General features: G+C 52.5%; 1 protein-coding gene across 3 annotated transcripts in view; it reads left to right on the forward strand.

Annotated features, from left to right (window-relative positions):
- CHST11 (carbohydrate sulfotransferase 11) overlaps window positions 1–18,823 on the forward strand; it is a 269,883-nt gene that overhangs the window by 209,838 nt on the left and 41,222 nt on the right. Inside the window, exon 1 of one of the 3 annotated variants that reach the window (XM_030320422.1) lies at window positions 12,435–18,692. The exons of the other annotated variants lie outside the window; for them this stretch is intronic. Coding sequence (XP_030176282.1) covers window positions 18,612–18,692 — 81 coding nt within the window. The 5' untranslated portion in view covers window positions 12,435–18,611. Of the gene's footprint in view, window positions 1–12,434; window positions 18,693–18,823 lie in introns of those variants that run through there. 3 annotated transcript variants of the gene reach the window in all.

Here is an 18,823-nt window from a genome sequence, read left to right on the forward strand (position 1 = left end):
CTTTTCCCTTCTGTGCTCCCATAGAGCTGTGCACATCCTCACCTGTCCCACTAGCTACTGTGTGAACTCTTCCCAAGCATGACCCGTCCTCATCCACCCCTGTAGCTTCAGGGCTGAGGACCGATTCGGGCATACAGCACGTGCATAATTAAAGTTCGTGATGAAGATCTCCTCACTCCCCCGCTCCCAGTTCGGTGTAGGCACCATGACCATCCAGCTGCCCATTGTCCGCCAAGAAGTTCTCTGTTCTGCAAATTAGTGCTGGAGACTTGTTGGAAGGTTTGTTTCATCTTAAGAGAATTGATTAGCTTTTAAGGAGTTTAACAAAGTGTGTGGATGAATATTTATTTTTAATCAGGAAGCCTTACGTAAACAAACACCCTCTACTTGAAAACTCTTTGGAGTTTACTCTTTATTCTTAAAAGTAATTCAACTGACTGTAACCTGATGCCTTTAATTCAGATTTTGCTAATGAAGATCAAGCTTTCCCTAATCAATGGGAATGAAGGAAGAGTGTTCACTAGCTAAATGGCCATTCTCTATTAGGTACAACAAATACTGGGCTGCGGTTCATTTTATCAGCTCACTGGTTCCAAAATAACTGGTTCAGAATCGCCTAGAATGCTAGTTAAAATACAGATTCCCAGGGGAGCCTGGGTGGCTCAGTTGGTTAAGGGTCCAACTTCAGCTCAGGTCATGATCTCACGGTTCATGAGTTCGAGCTCTGCATCAGGCTCTGTGCCAGCAGCTCGGAGCCTGCTTTGGATTCTGTTTCTCCCTCTCTCTCTGCCTCTCCCCCACTTGTGCTCTGTCTCTCTCTCAAAAATAAACATTTAAAAAAAAAAATTGTGTCTTAAATACAGATTCCCAGGCCTTGCCTTCACTCCCAGGAATCTCTCTGGGTGGGACCTGGAAATCTGTGCTTTTTGACAAGCTCTCCATGTGATTCTAATACGGAGATTGAGATCCATGGATCTATATCTGTGCCGTCCACTATGGTGGCCACTAGTCATATGCAGCCATGGAACGCTTGAGATGTATTCAGTCCAAATTGAGATGTGCTTTCAGTGTAAAATACACATTGGATTTCAAAGCCTTGTACCCCCCCCAAAAGTAAAATGTCTTAGTAATATTGTTAAATATTGATGACATGTTAAAACATTAATATTTTGGCTATATAGATTGAAGATTAATTTCACCTGTTTCTTTTCACTTTTTAAATGTGGCCATGGGAACATTTTAAATTACAACCGTGGCTTACCCTGTCTCCGTGGGACAGTGCTGGTCTGGATTGTTGAGTCACTGAGAACGTGGCATTTGTCTCCTGGTGAATTTCAGACAGTCGGTGTTCATTGTGTGTCTGTTGGATGAATGAGTGAGGTTGATCGGTGACACGACTTCCACTTAACCTGTCGTGGGACCTTAAACAAGCTGTTTCGCTTTCCCGGGCCTCAGTTTTCTCATCCATGAAGTAAGCAGAGTAACAGGAGCCCCGTTATCCACTTGGGGTTGGATCTCTTCAGTGATTCAGAGAAAGGCTCTTATCTGCCCCTTGTAGTGTCGGCAGAACGCTGCTCAGCAGGGGCAGGAAATGATGCCGTCCTCAGCTTGCCGGGTGGTGAGGTCAGAAGCCTCACTGGGAATCCTGGATAATTTCATCTTCTGTGTAATCCTTCCCCTGATCGCCTCTTGGTTTCACTTAGAACCGGGAATAGTCCTGACCACCCTAATTTTTTGCCTATCCGACTATTTTTTGCCTATCTGATGCCCGTCTTTCTTCCAGCTGTCCACACACAACTTCTGGAATTCATTTTATCCCATCACCCATGATTCATGACTCAACTCTAGAAATCCCGGATTAAATAAACATCAGTGGGGTTTTTTCCCCTTCTATATTTGCTCTGAAAATTACGTATTCGTGAGGCAGTATGGTGGTCACAAGGGCAGATCCCAAAGTCAAATCATCTGGCTTCTAATCTCATCCCCACGTCTTACTAGTTATGTAACGTTGGGCACATTCACTCAGTACCTCAGTTTCCTGAGTTTCCTCATCTGCAAAATAGGGAGCAGTACTAGTAATAAACTCCTATGTGAGATCAAGAGGGTTATTACATGAGAATAATGTGCAGAAAGCAATTAGCACAGTATCTGACACCTGGTAATATATTAGTATTATTATTAGTTATGTTAGATAACTAACAGCTATCGAACCTCATTGTGTACCTGTACAATGACAGGCATTATTGGGATATCTTCCAATATCCCAGCGAAGGGAAGTTTTCCGCCATTGCGGCAGCTTTAGGGAAGATGGCACAGTGAGAAGTTTAAGGGTATAAGCAGCCGTAAGATTCGGAAAGGAAAGCTCACAGGAGCTGGATAGGCAAAAAAATAAAAAATAAAAAAAAAAAATAACAGCAGCAGTAACGACAATAATAATGCTAAGTCCCTGCCACCGTCCAGTCCCTTTACACATTCATTACATACATGGTCTCATTTCATCTTTATAAGATGTCATCCCATCTGACACAGGTGGGGAAGCTGAGTCTCAGAGGGGCTGAGTCCAAGGGGAACCAGCTCCTGAGACACCTCGCTGAATCCAAACTCGAGTCTTTGTACCCATAAGACCTCCACTCTCTCCACCAGCTTGTAATTCTCTCTATTAAAGTGATGGGGTCAATCCTTTTGATGTCTCTGAAAATCTTATAATAAGACATTTTCATCCCCAACATTATGGAAGACCAGGCAAAACAAATCACTGAGGTTAAAACCAGAAGTTCCCTGCTTTCTGTGAAGTGTACCCCTCAGGCACACTGTGGGTGGGCTATTCTCAAAGTCTAAGAGGGGCCTGGAGATGATTATAGGTGGGGTCCCGGGCTGGGCTGCCTGGGAGTCAAGCAGACGCTAAAGACAGCATTCAGGGCAGACCCGCGTGGTCCTCCAGGTAAGACTTAAGGATGGGAAGTCAGGAATGGTGTCAGGGAATTAAATGGGAAGCAGGGACCTGGGCCACCCCAAGGCTGGTCAGCGGACAGCTAGCTGGGACTGGACAAGGAGGACGGAGGCTGATGCCCACTTGGGTGCTGGAACACAGCAGAGGCACAGTGTGACCCCGGCCGTAGACTGTCCCCCATCCCCATCACGGGTTCCCGATATTTTTCCAATCCAAGCTCATCTGGGCTGAGGTCAGGGGGGACTTCCGGGAGGCCTGCACTTCCTGGCAGCCAGGCTGGGCTGGGGTGGTCAGAACTCACAAGTTCACACGCTGCCCCAAGCATGTGGTCACGTGGCCACAGAATCACCTTGGATCCTGAAAGGCCATCTTTCATTCACTCAACAAGCAGGCTGAGAAATTCTGCTCCCTTCCATCTTCACAGCTCCTTGGAGAGAGTCTCCCCACCCGGCGTAGCTCATCTAGAATGTGCTGGCATGAAGGATTTCTTTGAAATGGGCAATGGACAAGTTGTATGATGGCAAGGCGTCCGTCGGGCCAGCACATTCTAGGTGCTCAGGAAACCATCACGACCATTAACCGTGAATGACACCGTACTGGTTCATGCTCTGCTACTTCAAGAATCCTGCGAGACGGATAGATGTGGAAACTGAGGCAGAGGGAGGGTGAGTCCTTTGCCCGGTCACACTGCCGGCGGGGCTGGCAGCCCGGGGCAGCCCCGAACCCACGCCCTGGACGTAGGTGTGAAGATGCGGGCCTGCGGGGCGTGGGACAACTGGGCCCAGGGGATCCCTCGGGGTCCCTTAGGAAGCTCCAGGAAGGGCACAGGCAGCCGTTCATCTCAGCCCTTTGTCCCAGCCCACTGTGGCAGGTCGCCCCTCCTTCCCAGATCCCACCCTGCCCCCAGCGGCGTCTTAAAGCACATTGGAAACATTAACACATCCCCGGCCATTTGTCTTGGCTGGTGTTGGCTCCGACCGTACAGTTTAGACATCTCTCCAAGGGCAGACAGCGGGTCAGCGAGAGTCGATAATGGATTCCAGCAAATTGGACACCGTTCAGATCTAATGCAAGCCTGGCGTCTGAGTCCCCCGTGTGCATTGGCAGCTGCTGGGCGCTGCCTCCCGGGAAGGGCCTTGGAGGCCCAGCAGGCGGGTGGTCACGGCTGACCTCCCGGCCCTGCGGCCCCACACCCACACCCCTCCGGGACTCAGAACCAGAAACGCTGACCTCTCAGACTCTCCCAGCCCCTTCCCTTGTCCTCCCGTGCCTGCTGGTTCATGTGAACTCACCAGGGCGAGTGGTTCCCTGCTGCACCGGCCGCGGCAACGCCAGCCCACCGGTCGCCGTTCCCGTTCATGGTATTGCTCGGCTAGCGCCCCGGCCCCCTGCGCCCCAGACCCGTCTCCCCACCCACTTCCTGGACATCTTCATTGGACGTTGCGATTTAACATGCCTGGAATTGACGAAAGCTGCTCATCTCACATCTCCCGCCTCAGCCAATGGCATCCGCTCTTTCCGGCTGCTCAGGGCGACATCCTCGCAGCGTTCCTGGACGCCCTGTCTTCCGTGCACGTGCTCAGCCCGCACGCACATCCTCTCAGTTCTCCCTTCAAAATAGATCCGGGGTGCGGCGGCTTCTCCCCGCCCCCACTGCTGCTCTTTCTTCCCGCCTCTCCTGGATTATCCCAGCCTCCACCCCTCTTCCCACCAAGGAACATTCTAGTGCTGCAGCAGACCTGTTGGAGAACACAGGTGGGAGCTTGGCAGTCCCACACCACCCTCCATCGCCCGGTCAAGGCCCGGGTCCTCCCCGCCGCATCCCAGGCTCGCGGGGGCCCCTGCACCTGCCAGGCACACGCCCGGCACGCGCCCGACTCGGCCTTTGTCTCACTTCCCCAGACACGCTCCTGGTTAACTTCCTCGCTTCCTTCAGGCCTCCGCTTAGAAATCACTTTTGATGTTTTGAGGATGAATGAGTTAACATGTGAAAAGCATTTAGAACAGTGCCTGGCCCCGTAGCTGTTAGTTATTACTGTATTCTTACAATGGATCCTTGGGGCCTGATTCAGAGCAGACACTAAGGTTACTTGAACGGGTTATGTGTCCAGGGCCTGGCCCGATGCCTGCCACCGAGCAGGAACTCAAACGTTTGTCGAACTGCCGATGTGGGGGAGAGGGAGAGGGTGGCATGGGACGGGGCGGCTTCCCCTCCCCTTTGGCGTTCAGGCTCCACACAGGCATCCCGTGAGTTGCTGCTGGTCAGGGAAGGGGGTCGGGACCTTCTACCTCTGCCCTCTCTCTCCTGCCCGGGCCTCTCAGCTGGAAGCCTTCCCCCAGAAGAGTCTGAAGATGAAGGCTGTGGCCCGAGTCCCTTGGTCTCCTTCCAGGGCTGAAAAACGTGTTAATGTGCACTCTGTTTGGAGCAGTTCATAATTTGAAGCAGCTGATGTCCCCAAGCAAAACCACTCTGTTGGTGTTCCCAGAACCCCAGCCTTCAGAGGTCTCCCCTGGTTAATTCAGCCTCAGCCGCCTGTCCCCGAGGTACAGAGGGAATGGAAGGTTGTCGTCCCGCCTTGCCGGGCCACCTTGGCCCCCTAGGAAGGCCTCCCGTGGTGCCCCGAGGAACACACCCAGCTTCAACCTCAGGGCACTTGGAGGAGGGTATTTAGTGGCCTGAGTTTCTGCCGATTTATGTTCCACGTGCCTCAGTGTGTTTGAAAAACAAAAGGCATGGAAATTTCTTGTGAAGAACAACACAACATGAAACTTTCCTTCCACTCGGAGGGGATGACCCGGCCGTTTGGCAGAGAGGCACCTCTCCTGATTAAGAACATACCCTCTGCCTGTCTTTAGGCAAAATGAAGAGGAATGCTGTGTGCCTACAGAGCTTGCTTCTGGAAGGATCCTGGTGTGGGTCATCTGGTTTATACAGCATTACTGTTATGGGAGTGGATGTGTCGTGGCCTGGTGGGTTTGGAGTCAGGGAGGCCCGAGTTCATACCCACGTCTGTCGGTTACTCAGTGCCTTCGCTTCACCTCTCTGAGCCTTCATGTCATCATCTGTAAGATGGGAATGACAGCCGCCATCTCGCAGGATTTCTGTGGGGCCTGGAGACCGTGGATGTAAAGAGCCCGGCACATAGTAGGTGCACCATAAATGGACGCTGTTACTCACTGAGCCATGCAATAGCTATTTACTGGGCATCAGCCGGGTACAAGATGGGGACTCGCACAGGCAAAGATCCCCACCCTGGGGATTCTAGGTGAGGAGCCCGACAGTAAGGAGATAACAAGGCAGGAGGGAGGCTGCGGTCTAAATAGTGTGGGCGGGGGAGGCTTTCAGAGAAGACGCACTTGAGCGAGAGCCTGAAGGTGACAACATTGCTGGCCATGCAGATACCTCTAGAGAAGCCGTGCCTGACCCCGGAACAGCCTGGAGGGTGAGGCCCGTCGCCGTCTTTGCCTCTTGCGTGTGGGCTGTGCCACGCGTGGCTCTGAGCCCCATGGCCTGTCCTCTGCCTCCTCAGTCCTGAGTTTTGTTGCCCAGCGGAACCACTCTCCACGAGATCGGCCGCGTCTTCAGGGAGTTTTCCTTAACACTGGAATTAATTGGACCAGATGTCATTTTATATGTTCCAGGGAAAGACGGAGTATGTGCCCCTGCAGAACTGCCAAATTCTAACGTGGAGTGTTGGGACAAAATGTAGCTGATGGGAGAGGACAGGAGGGCTGGAGACGGAGGGACAGAATCCCCGCCGCTGTCCCAGTCAAGGTCTGTCTCTAACCTTTGATGGTAGAGGCAGGACACGAAATACAGATGAGCCTTTCTCCCACACTTCTTGCCTTAGCCAACTCGTGATCATTGGGTCTCAGCAGAAATGTCACCTCCTCAGAGAAGTCCTCCCTGACCAGCCCACTGAATTACCTTCATAGACCTTGTCACTACCTGAAATGATCTTATGTGTTTCCAGATTCATGGTTCATTTTCTACTTTAGAATGAAAGTGCAGGAAACTTGTTTCCAAAGAACCTAGAAAAGTAGTTGTCACGCAGCAACTGCCTAGTGTTTATTTGTTAAGTGGATGGATGAAATCTCTTTCCATAGAGCCAGGGAAGGGTCACCCTAGACCAGTGCTCTCCAACTGTAGCCTCCGTCCCATCAGTGAGCTGTGATATCAGTGTAGTGGCTCACAGCTAGCGTTTTTAAAAAAAGAAATAGAAAAGAATTTAAAATATCAGAGCACATTACACATGGTAAGGGCAAGTATTGTTTTAAGAAATACATGTACATACACGTATTCACTGTATGTGGAATGAAATACTGTATTTCTCACTGTAGAGTAGTCAGAAAGGTTTGAAATGCAGCAGTGAATTCTAAGTCTTCTCAGGCTTGATCTTCAAAGAACATTCTTCCCTTAGAGACTGTAAACTTAGTTGCATAAAGTTTACATTCTAGGGCACCAAAGCAGAACTTTAAGAAAAGATTCCTTTGTTTCCTATTAACTGAAAAAAAAAGGAATAACTTTCCACCGTAGAGGGGGCTCTGTCTCCTGAGTCTCCACCAGCATGTATGGGGTCATTTACACGCTCACATACAAATACACACAGACACAGATGTACTCAGACACCTACTAACACACACAAGCATATACATAGACACATACTTACATGCACACGGACACATCCACATTCTCTGTACACACACGCACACAGTAATACGCACAAATACACATCTGTACATACAAACTCACGTGGACACATGCACTCATAGATACAGATACCAATTCACATAGGCACACCACATTTATGTATACACAGACATAGGTATAGACTCACACACGCGTGCACACACACACAGGTCCACACAAGAACATCCTTATTTCTTCCCTCTCATGCTCTGTGGCCCTCTCTCACACAGCGACCCCAGGCCATTCTCACCACCTGCACCAATGGGGAGGTTGGGCTCCAGAAGTCCGCAGCCTTTGCAGTTATCCAGACTTGGGTTCAAATTTCCACTGACTGGCTGAGTGACCTTAGTTAGTTAGGCTACTCCGTCTCGTGGAGCCCGATTCCTCACCTGGAATTGGAGTTGGTGAAGGTCACGCCTGCTTCACAGGGGGCGGCAGAGGAGCCGGGGTGGCGGGGACGAGCTGGGCGCGTGCGTGGGTCAGACTTGCCAGATGCCCCGTCGGGAACACTGGGACCCACTGTGCCTCTCCCCCTAGCTGTGTGATCGTGGACCAGCTCCCCGGGCCCCTTTTGTGAGAGGGGGACATCGAATCTGCAGCAGCCAGGATCACTGGGAGGAAATAGTAGGTCTGTGGGAGGGCCAGCTGGTGGCTGGTGAAGCTTGGGAGGCGCTCGGTGCCCGTCACGTGCTCTAGGCCTGCGGCCTCATCTTCCCCCGTGGGCCCCGTCCCAGCCCCCACCACCCCACGCGGTCCTCACCATCTCTGAGGCTACAGGAAGCCAGGCCGGGCTCCCCCTGGGAAACCGCTCTTGCTCCTGCCATCCAAGGCTGGGCTTCCCCGTCCCCAGAAGGCTCTGGTGGAACGACCCCGTGTTACCTGCGTTGGGCCAGAGGCCCCTGGGGAGCGCTAATGTACGTCAAGCGTGATCTTCACCTTCTTAGTTGCACGGCATCTGGCTTTGAGGGAGGAGATGAGGAGGGGTGAAGGCAGGAAAGAGAAGGGTCACCAAGGTGGGGGGTGGGGGCCGTCCTGGGGCCAAGGGCAAACAAAGCACATCCAAACAGGGCACCCGGGATGGGGGGGAGCAAAGCGTCCCAGACACATTTCCGACTTTCCAGTCGGCCTCTGGAGCCGTTCAGAGCAGCAGATGTCAGTGCCAGAGAAGCTGAGACACAAGGAAACACCTAAAACTTAACCAGAGAGCGATAGAGTCGGTCTGCGGCCTGCTGCTGCCTCCTGGCCCTCCCGAGCGCCATGTGGAAGCCCCCTGAGGGTCCCCCCAGGGACTCACCCCCCACCCCGGCCGCCCCGGGGCCTCCGCCCTGTCTGCACAGCCGCCTGCATCCTCAGCCAGCGAATAAACATGCCAGGCACCTTTGGGAACAGGAACACGGAGGAGGCAGACGTTTGCCTCTGGAAGGACAGACCTCACCCGCGTAATGGCACCCGCCGCCGCCGCCGGGCGTGCCGCGAGGTGGGTGTGCGGGCGGACTCGTTTCCCTGCCGGCCCAGGCCTAGCTGGGGAGGCTGGGTGAATTCACTCGAAGGGAGCCGTGAACGGGGAGGGGTGGGGGGGGCGGGCGGGCATCTCAGTCTGAGGAAGGAAGGCGCTGCCGTGGCCTGCCGGGGAGCCCGCCCCCAGAAGGCTGCAGGGCCGGGGTGTCTGGTCAACACTTAGGGTTCTTTCACTCCGGAGCCAGTCGCAGAGAACCACGTGGCGTGTGACCGCCCTTCTGTCGAAGGTCCGGGATAGGCAAATGCATAGAGACAGGGAGTAGGTTAATGATTTCCTGGGGAGGGGGGTGACAGCCAAGGAGGGGGGTGTAAGGAGAGGGTTTCTTTGCGAGGTGCTGAAAGCGTTCTACAATTCATTGTGACAAGGGGCGCCCGGGTGGCTCAGTCGTCAAGCATCTGACTTTGTCTTGGGTCATGATCTCACGGTTCGTGGGTTCCAGTCCTGTGAGCTCGAGCCCCACTCTGGGTGAACACAAGCCCACTTGAGCCAAACCCACGGCCCATTTCTCTCTCTCTCTCTCTCTCAAAAATAAACAAATAAGTAGAGAAATAAATAAAATTAATTGTGGTGAGGGATGTCCAAATCTGTGAGTATACTAGAAACCATGAACGAGTACCCTTTAATCGGGTGAATTGCAGGGGCACCTGGGTGACTTAGTGGGGTAAGCCTCCAGCTTCCCCTCAGGTCATGATCTCTCTCGGTTCATGAGTTCGAGCCCCACGTCGGGCTCTGTGCTGACCGCTCAGAGCCTGGAGCCTGCTTCCGATTCTGTGTCTCCCTCTCTCTCTGCCTTTATCCTGCTCACGCTGTGTCTCTCTCTCTCTCTCAAGAATAAACACTAAAAAATTTATTTATTTATTTATTTTTGCCTTTGCAATGTTTATTTTATTTATTATTTTAGTTTACATCCAAGTTAGTTAGCATTTAGTACATCAGTGATTTCAGGAGTAGATTCCTTAATGCCCCTTCCCCATTTAGCCCATCCCCCCTCCCACAACCCCTCCAGCAACCCTCAGTTTGTTCTCCGTATTTATGAGTCTCTTCTGTTTTGTCCCCCTCCCTGTTTTTATATTATTTTTGTTTCCCTTCCCTTATGTTCATCTGTTTTGTCTCTTAAAGTCCTCATATGAGTGAAGTCATATGATTTTTGTCTTTCTCTGACTGACTAATTTCATTTAGCCTAATACCCTCCGGTTCCATCCACGTAGTTGCAAATGGCAAGATTTTGTTCTTTTTGATTGCCGAGTAATACTCCATTGTATATATATGTATATATATATATATATATATATATATATATATATATATATATATACTACATCTTCTTTATCCATTCATCCATCGATGGACATTTGGGCTCTTTCCACACTTTGGCTATTGTTGATAGTGCTGCCATAAACATTGGGGTGCTTGTGTCCCTTCAAAACAGCACCCCTGTATCCCGTGGATAAATGCCTAGTAGTGCAATTGCTGGATCATAGGGTAGTTCTATTTTTAATTTAAAAAAAAATTTTTTTTCATGGGTGAATTGCATGGCATGGAACTTATATCTCAAGAAAGCTTCATTTAAAGTCACTCCCTCTTCCCCCTCTGTCAGCTGGCCTGTCCCTGCAAGTAGGGAGCAGCTGGGTCAGTATCTGTGTGTGCTCTCTCTCTCTCTCTCTCTCTCTCTCTCTCTCTCTGCCTTGAGCTCTGCTGTGGGGAGGGCAGGAGGTAGTGGAAAGGAAGACGATTCAGGCATGGCTAACACAGTCTTAAGTTGGTTTCGGCTCCCCCTCAACCAGGGAGATGCTTCTGGCAGGCTCTTTCTTTCGTGGCACTTCTGTGAGTTCTTTGGAGACTTCTCCATCCCTGGGGATCCTCGCCCTCGCTTCCCTTCAGGAGGTTCTGGCTCGCACCTGCCCCTCTGTTCCTCCGCAGCCCGGAGACTGGGAATCCCAGTTACCCCTGCAGGCGGCCCCTCGTGGGCAGGCCCAGGGATGACCTGTGGCTGCCTTTCCCCAAGTGAGACCCTGCCTGGTCATCAAGAACCACATCCAGCCCTTCTGTGATAAGGTCTCAGAGGGTGGGCTGCTCTCCAGCCCAGCGAGAGTCCTGATTTGTTATCGAAATGGCTGGTAGGTCGCAGGTTCGAACCTCTTTAGGTAAATGTGTCGCCTCAGACCGTAGGGGTCACGTATATTAAACTTGTCGGTGATTTCAAAGCCCCTCTCTCAATTTAGAAGGAAAGGGGAAACCGCCCGGCCCTCCCCCTTGGGCATATGGGCAGGTACAGGTGGGATTTGGGGGGTCCTTCAACAGCTCCCTCCAGGAAACCTCTCTCAAACCTCTTTTCCGTCTCCTCCAACCCCACCCTTTGGTGTTGCTGTGGGCGAGGTTAACTGGGACTCTGCTTCAGGGTTCGGAGTCGGGTGACTCCGTTGTTAGTACCTCCTTTGCTAAGTCTGCTTAGAGCCTAGCACTCGCTTTGAAGGGAGCCAGCGAATGTATGGTGTAGCCGGGTGCCTCAGTGAAAACTGCCATTTTAACATCCTGATGAAATTATCAAGTATTGTGGGGGGTTCATCTTCTCACATCTTCCCCGGAATGGCTGTGTCACGCTCAGTAAAACTGTATTCGTGCCAAGATGGGCTTGTCCACTGAATATATCTCCTGACATCCTGAGAATGCTTTTTAAAGACATCCCTCTCTGGGGCGCCTGGGTGGCTCAGTCGGTTGAGCGTCCGACTTCAGCTCAGGTCGCGATCTCACGGTTCGTGAGTTCAAGCCCCGCGTCAGGCTCTGGGCTGATGGCTCAGAGCCTGGAGCCTACTTCCGATTCTGTGTCTCCCTCTCTCTCTGCCCCTCCCCCATTCATGCTCTGTCTCTCTCTGTCTCAAAAATAAATAAACATTAAAAAAAAATTAAAAAAAAAATAAAGACATCCCTCTGAAAGCAGTGCCTGAAGTACCCAGATGGATTTGATTTTTCCACTAGTTTATAGACGAGCTTCCTTTTGCAGGGGGTCCGTGTTTTCTTGTGGCACCAAGACATCATTTGAATAGGCTATAAATCCAAATAAATAAGTGCTTTCTTTAAATAAAAAAAAAAAAAAAAAAAAGAGGGAAAGTGTCACCTGGGTGGCTCAGTCGGTGAAGCATCTGACTTCGGCTCAGGTCATGATGTCATAGTTCATGAGTTTAGGACCCGTGTCAGGCTCTGTGCTGACAGCTCAGAGCCTGGAGCCTGCTTCCAATTCTCTGCCGCTCCCCCTGCTCACGCTCTGTCTCTCAAAAATAAATAAAAACTTTTTTTTTTAATTTAAAAATAAATAATAAAAAATAGAAAAAGAAGGGGGGAAAAAAGTTGAGGCTGCAGACTTGACTGGAGTTTTGATCTGTTTGCTCGTACGTGTATCCCAGGGCCTCTGGTGGGGCTGTCATGAGAAGACAGAAGAAAACAGCACTAGAAATTATCCCCCCTTTCCTTCCTCTGTGAATAAATAGCGTGGCTTACTTTTTACAAATGCCCTTCATGTTGGTTTTCTAATTGATCTTGGGAAGGACCCAAGGACAACGTCGGCCAATTTATAATGGCGTCCAAACTGGGAGGTGTGGGGGTGGAGGAGGGGGGAGCGAGGGGCTCGTCTCCGCCATGTGGCATTTCTGGAGCAGTGCCTGCGAGGGTGAATGAAAAAGAACTTCAGAGGGCAAAGTCGAGTTGGCAGCCAGACTCTTTGAAGATGAAGGATGCTTTGGGAAACTTAAAAAAAAAAAAAAAAAAAAGACTTTGAAAGGAAATGATTACAACACAGGGTTTTGATGAGTCTTAACATGGCTTGGTTCTGAGTTCACTTTAGGCTCAGTGTCTTTGCCACTTGCCCTGTGTGGCTCCCACAAGGAAAAATGAGAAGGCACTACAGACAGAAGTCTCCCTTGGAGCGCCTAGGACTTCCTCCGACCCCAAAGAGTTCACTTTATGGGGGGGGGGGTGCCACCAGATATAGGTAGGGAAGGAACATCCTCCGGAGAAGCTGATACTGGGTGTTGATTGGGTCGGGGTGGACCAAGGTTGCGCCCGGCGAGGTCGGGATGGAATTGTTAGGGTGGAAAAGTCACGCTGGGAACTACCGTGTGTCAAGACATTATGTGAGCATTTTATACAGATTGTATCAGTTGGTTTCTATGAGGTGGGAACTGTATTTTATTCTCGTTGTATGCCGGAGGAAACCGAGGCACAGAGCAGCACAGCTTTCCCCCAAGGTCCACAACTGGCTGAGGGGTAAACCACGTGCTGGATTCCGCCTTCGGAACCTCTCTTTTCCTCCTCATCTTCGTGCTAAGAGGCAAAAGGAGCAGGTGATTCGTTTTAGTTGTGCATTTACTGTGCGCCCAATACAAAGCTGCTCACCACAACTTCGCCTCTAAGCCTTTCTCCCTCTTTACAGTTGTGGAAATTACGACCCAGAGAGGTTAGGTAATATGTCCAAGGTCACACAGCTAAAAAGGTAGCAAAGCTGAGATAAAAATCCAGGTCCATCTGGCTCCAGAGCCCAAGCAGCCGCCTCCCTCTTGGCCACTGAATTCCGGAGGCCCTTGGGGAAGCATTTGTTGTGACGGTAGCTGGGCAGCCTACCCGGATCCACTGTTAACCCTCGGGACTACTGGCCAGGAGGAATCCTGGTTAGCCAGAGCCTCTCTTGCTTCTCAGTCTCTCTGGTGCTCCCTGGGAGGCCCCTACCCCAACATGTGCTCTCAGGGGCAGCAGCATGACCCCTGCCCTCCCACCCCTCGAATGGCTCGGGACACTGAGCCTTGCTCATTTCAAGTCTGATATCGCGGGGTCACGCGCACACGGATGCGTGTGTGTATTCCGAAAGGCCGAAGCACATGAAGAAGGAGCTCCCGGGAGAGACCGACCGAGGGGAGTCCCACTCAGTGAGCCAGCTGACCCAAGTCCCCGTCGCTGAGGCAGCCCGCGGTTCTGGGGGCGTCCTGCCGCCTCCCCCGCAAATGCCAGAGGAAGAGCAGATTGTGGTTCAGGGGGAAAGGCCCCGCCCAGGAGGGTGCAGAGAGCCGGTGCAAACCCCGGAGTATGGGACGTAGAGGCGGAGCTGTGGGAAGCGCCCAGTCTCCTGCCCCGGGTGTGAATCCTGCCCAGGCTCTTGACTTGCCAGGAATCCACGGGCAAGTTCCGGCCCCTCTGGGGACGTTGGAATCCTCATCTGTAAATGGAGACAGGAACGGTTGCACTCAGTCACCGGCAGGGATTATGTAAGACTGCGTGACATAATCCCAGCTCACGCTAAGTTTGCCGCCATTAGGTGCCGGACATCAAGCGAAACACTTCGTATAGTCTCAGTCCTCCCTGTCCCCATCGGGCAGATGTTATTATTGTTCCTTACTTTACAGCTGTGGCAACCCAGGCCCCTCGGCTGCCTGCATCCACGCCGGCCCCTCCCCCTCTCTCTCGGCCTCCTGTGCCCCCCTCCCCCCACAGGAAGCCTTGCCAGCTCACTGCCCCCAGCCCTGGGGAATATTGCTCAGGGCTCAATGGGTCCGGATTGCGGCTGCTGCTGGAATAAATGAGCTCATGTGTGGCGTGCCTGTCTCTTGCTGAGTGAGCATCACCCTATGAATTCTCGATGAGCTTACCCAACGTACTGCAATATTGGATCAGCGTTTAAATGGACAGCCTTGTGCTCGCTGAGAATGAACAGTCAATAAAGGCCTGTTGACTGTCGGCTGGCTCAGCCCCGCTCGGGCTCAGGCCTGGGGTCCCTGCCAAGCCCGGAGAAAGGGGCAGCCCCAAGCCCCCAGCTCCCGCGGATCTGATGGTGCTTGGGGTTCTCTGCACCCGCGGATCTGATGGTGCTTGGGGTTCTCTGCACCCCCAGAAAGTCAGAGAACTTTCTTTCGCTTACCTCCTGTGGCTCGTTCTTCAAGCCTTCGGTCACTTGTGCCTTTTTCCTCAAGAGCCTCCCTTGTCTTGTTTAATTTAGACGTGGGTAGTAACGAGGGCTTGTGTCTGGTCCACAGGACTGAGATTTTTCATTAAGGAGGCCCTGGGGGACCAGCTTCATTTACTCTTCCGGCATCTCGTCTGCCTGTTTGTTGCAATCTTCAGGCAGCCGGCTCAACGGAAGGCCTGGGCTGCAGACGGGAGACACTGTCCACACCTCCTCCTAAACAGCAGCGATTGCTTACCTTTGGCGGGTGGGGGAGCATTAAAAGCAGCCAATGCTCCTGAAAGGGACTAGGGGGCGGGTTGTGTTGTGAAACGATTCATTTTCTAAAATTAATTCTTCATTGCTAACACCTAGGGAGGCAGCCTGATGCAGAGAAAGCGCCTGAGCAGGGCGGTTGGCGGCTGGGTCACACAGGGCTGGCCGAGCGATCCTTCTTGGTCTCACTTTCCTAATCTTAAGCAGTGGGGACTAAAAAGAAGTCCTGCCCTCACAAGGCAGTTAGTTGTGCAACTGAAATGAGAGAATGTGCATGAACGGTAGAGAGGCAGGAGAGCAAACCAGAAGCGAGCATGATTCTAGAGTCCAACCCCCTGGGTTCAAATCCCAGTTCTGCCACTGATGGGCCGTGTGACCCTGGGTAGGTCACAAAGCCTGTCTGTGCCAAGGTTTCCTCCTCTGTCAAATGGGGGTAACAACTGAACCTATTTCAGGGGCTTGTCGTGAGGATTCAGGGAGGGAATGGGCATTTCGTGCCTGGTAGAGTGCCTTTCACGGAGTACTTAAGGAAAAGGGCCGTGAGTGATAGGAATGCTGCCGAATGCAGCTGTCCCCGGCGGACGGGAGGGGCTCCATGAACATTTCCCGATTCTGACTCCAGGCTCTTACGCATTATTAAGTCTGGCTGTGCTAGCACCTGTTGCCTGCTCTAGAGAATCTGGCTGGCTCAGTCAGCAGAGCACGTGAGACTCTTGATCTTGGGATTGTGAGTTTGAGCCGCACCTGGGGTATAGAGATTCCTTGGAAATAAAATCTTAAAACAAAACAAAACAAAACGCCTTGCTCTCCAAAAACAGTCCGGAAGGGGTGCGGCTCCGACCCTGGAGTTTGGAGCAGTTAAACAGGGAGTTTCTGCATTAGCTTTCCCGACCGCCTGAAAGTCCCTGTGACAGGCAGAATGGTGGTCCCCAGAGATGTTCATGTCCTAATCCCTGGAACCTGGGAATAGGCTCTGTTAACTGGCAAAGGAGGAAGGAATTAAGGCAGCAGATAGAATTAAAGTTGCAAATCGTCTAATTAAGATAGATTTTCCTGGGTTATCTGGGTGGGCCCAGTGTAATCACAGAGGTAGTTGAAGTGGGGAAGAGGGAAGAGTGTCTGGTTAAGAGACAAGGAGACAAGGAAAGCAGGTAGCCCCTGGAAGCTAAAATCCCCTCGATTGCAGCCAAGTGGGCCCGTGTCAGACTTCTGACCCCCAGAACTGTAAGATGTAAATTTGTAAGATGTAAATGTGTGGTGACTTGGTACAGCAGCCATAGGAAAGTAGAGCAGTCCCAGCACCCCAGTTTCCTGCTGGGGTGACTTCTGGGCCTTGAACCCCTAAAGGGCTCCGAGTTATCCGGAGACCCCCGTCCGCCACCCCCATCATGGCTGGGGCAGTAATGTTTACCTCTGTCCCCCCTTCCTGCAAACACTTTCTGAGACCTTGTCGTATGTCAGAGCCGGCACTCGGTACTGGGGACGCAGCCGTGCGCGGGACAGGCGGGTCCCCTGCCCCCATGGGGCTCAGAGACCAGCATGGATGCTGATCTTTACCCGATCCTTACGGAGGACGATAATACCAAGGTTTTCTGGAGCTAACCGAGTGCGGGGCACTGTGCCCGCCCTTCACACACAGCAGTTTGTTGATACTCATGAGAGAGGTAGTGGGGTACCGGTTATCATCCCCATTTTACAGATGAGGGCACCGAGGCACGGTGTTTGGGGGACGTGCACAAAGTCACAGAGCTGTGCGGCGGCGGGCCAGATTCAGAATGCAGGCAGTCCTTTAGGGACCGGTCTGTGCTGCGTGCAAAATGACAGGAAATGGGGAAAGTTCCAGAGAAGATGTCGGTGTGACCGTGGGCCCCGAGGTGTCCCTCTGGCCTCGAGGATGGCAAGTCCCCGTTTTAAGCACGTGTCCAACGCTGGCTCTGGGGGCTGATTTCCAGAGGCAGTGTGTGAAAGCAAATGCTAAACACAGTCACAGAGTCCTTATCCACTGAGCTCGAGGGTCCAGAAGGGGTGCGGCTCCGACCCTGGCCTCCTCGGCCGTCCTCTCTCACTCGGGGCAGCTCCCAAATGAGGGAACCCTGGTGCCAGACCACCCCCCTGGTGCCCCGCCTTCTAGGCCATCCATGGCATCTCTCAGTGGCGACTTGAAAGTCAAAGTGGCCCACCGCATTTGTTCTGGAAGACAGCAGGCTGGCCGTTATTCTTAGTGTACGTTCAAGTACATCCATCCACTGTCCCCTTGTTCACCATTATTCATTCATTCGTTCCCTCTCTGTCTCTCTGTATCTCTCTCTCTCTCTCACACACACACACACACGCACACACAGCCAGCCCTGTGCGCACACGCGCGTGATGCCGGCTCCAGTCCGACAAGAACACAGGCTTCCTGCCATTAATTGGAGGCCCCTAGCTGCAGACCTAGCATAACAGTCTATTCATAGTCCTTTTGTAATTCCAAGAACTGCCGCTCTAGCTAATGCCTACTTCAGGGCCAATGACTAGTTGGCATGTCAGCACTTTTCGCGTTATAAACACCCCCTTTTCAGCTAGGACTTCTCATTTCAAGTCTTCTTCAGACAGAAGAGCTGCTGAGTGGCCAGCGGGCCCACGGGAGGCGGCCGGTACCTGGAGGTGCTCAGGGAGGGCGTGGCTGGAGGGGACTTACAGGCTCCGCTTCCTCTAGGAGCCCCACGAGCCCTGGGGCCCGGCCACTTCCTGCACGGCTGTCCGGCCGTCCGGCCGTCCGGCTCACAGCTTCCCTTGCCTTGCGCCCATTTCCTGGAGTCAAATGAAAATGGCTTAGGAGTTGGTCCCTGCTCCATAACTTCTGGAATAAACCTTTCTCTCCGGATCTTTGCTGCCTTCCAGGCTTTTCCACACTTCTGGGTCTGCGGCTCCAGTGGCCTTGTAAACACATTGCTTTTTGTAAATTGGATGAGTAGACTTTTCTGGTTCGGTAAACACTGCTGGAGGCAGCCGGGGCCCCAGGAAACCCGCTTCCTCCTGAAACGTGCCCACAGGGCAGGCGGGACGGCGCTCAGAGACTGAGTCCCAGCTCCCATTTCTTGAGGGCCTACTGTGTGCCGAGCATTTTACCCACACGGTCTGATTTTCTTCCCACAGTCCCGTGTGGTGGGTACCATGACACTCCCCTTTTCACAGATGAGGGAGACGGCAGCGAAGAAGGTTCGGTAAGCTTGTCCGTGCCCTCGCGACAGTGAGGGGCAGAGCCAGGATGCGTGACGCCAAAGTAGGACAGACACTTCACCCAAGTTTCTGGGGACTTGGGCAGTCGTCACTGCCCTTCGTTTGGGAGGTATGTTTGCCTCTGGTTCTGTGTCCCTTGTCCCTTCTGGGCGGCCGTGCAGCCTCCCCTTCCAGACCCTCGTCCTGCAAGGCCCCTTGCCAGGCAGGCCTGCAGCCACACTCAGCCCAGGGTCTCCCCAG

Source organism: Lynx canadensis, chromosome B4 (assembly GCF_007474595.2).
Source record: "Lynx canadensis isolate LIC74 chromosome B4, mLynCan4.pri.v2, whole genome shotgun sequence".
Lineage (NCBI taxonomy): Eukaryota > Metazoa > Chordata > Mammalia > Carnivora > Felidae > Lynx > Lynx canadensis.